Raw genomic sequence first — 673 nt, 5'->3', positions numbered from 1 at the left:
GGGCGAAGTGGCTGGCCGTAAGGCGGTCCAGTTCGACGGCATCCCGGTGCGCCGCGTCGACGCCCTGTCGGTCAACGAATCGGCGATCACCTTCCCGTAATCGGGGAGGTGTGCCGCAACCCATCCAACCTGGAGCAACGTAATGATCCTCGACGCACAGAACGAGTTTTCCAACGGCCAGGCGGTCACCGCCACGGCCATTTCCACCAACGTCATCGACACCGGTACCGACAAGAACCCGGTGAAGAACCTGGGCGGCCCGGAGCCGATCTATCTGGTGATCCAGGTGGACACCGACTTCGCTGCTGCCGGCGCTGCGACCCTGGCTGCCAGCCTGGAATCGTCCGCCGCCGCTGGCCTGACGTCGGCCAACGTCCACTTCAGCACCGGCAACCTGGCGTTGGCTGCGCTGAAGGCCGGGAACACCGTGGCCGTGGTGGCGCTGCCCAGCGGTGACTACCTGCGCTACCTGGGACTGCGCTACACGGTCGGCACCGGTCCGATGACCGGCGGCGCCGTCTCGGCGTTCCTGACGCGCGATCCGCAGCTGTATCGCGCGTACTGGGCTGCTGTCGGCCGCTGATCCCCCGAAGGCACCAGCGGTGCCACCACAGAGCCGGCGGCTTCTACCGCCGGCTCTCCTTCGACAGAACAGGAGTCGACAATGTCCGAA

At 66.6% G+C, this 673-nt stretch overlaps 2 protein-coding genes across 2 annotated transcripts in view; both read left to right on the top strand.

Moving 5' to 3' along the window:
• BKCO1_1660003 (phage protein) overlaps nt 1-100 on the top strand; it is a gene marked incomplete at both ends in the record, with an annotated part of 982 nt that extends 882 nt beyond the window's left edge. Inside the window, one exon of the mRNA XM_020271557.1 lies at nt 9-100. Coding sequence (XP_020124862.1) covers nt 9-100 — 92 coding nt within the window. The remainder of the gene's footprint in view (nt 1-8) is intronic.
• A 42-nt stretch (nt 101-142) lies between these two features.
• BKCO1_1660002 (bacterial ig-like domain family protein) lies at nt 143-583 on the top strand (the record flags this gene model as incomplete). The annotated part of the gene is made up of 1 exon (XM_020271556.1): nt 143-583. One exon carries the CDS (start codon nt 143-145, stop codon nt 581-583), a length of 441 nt encoding a protein of 146 aa, XP_020124861.1.
• Nucleotides 584-673: the final 90 nt, after the last annotated feature.

Source organism: Diplodia corticola (assembly GCF_001883845.1).
Source record: "Diplodia corticola strain CBS 112549 chromosome Unknown scaffold166, whole genome shotgun sequence".
Taxonomy (NCBI): domain Eukaryota; kingdom Fungi; phylum Ascomycota; class Dothideomycetes; order Botryosphaeriales; family Botryosphaeriaceae; genus Diplodia; species Diplodia corticola.
The sequence above is the reverse complement of the archived record's forward strand: the minus strand, read 5'-3'. Positions and strand labels throughout refer to the sequence as shown.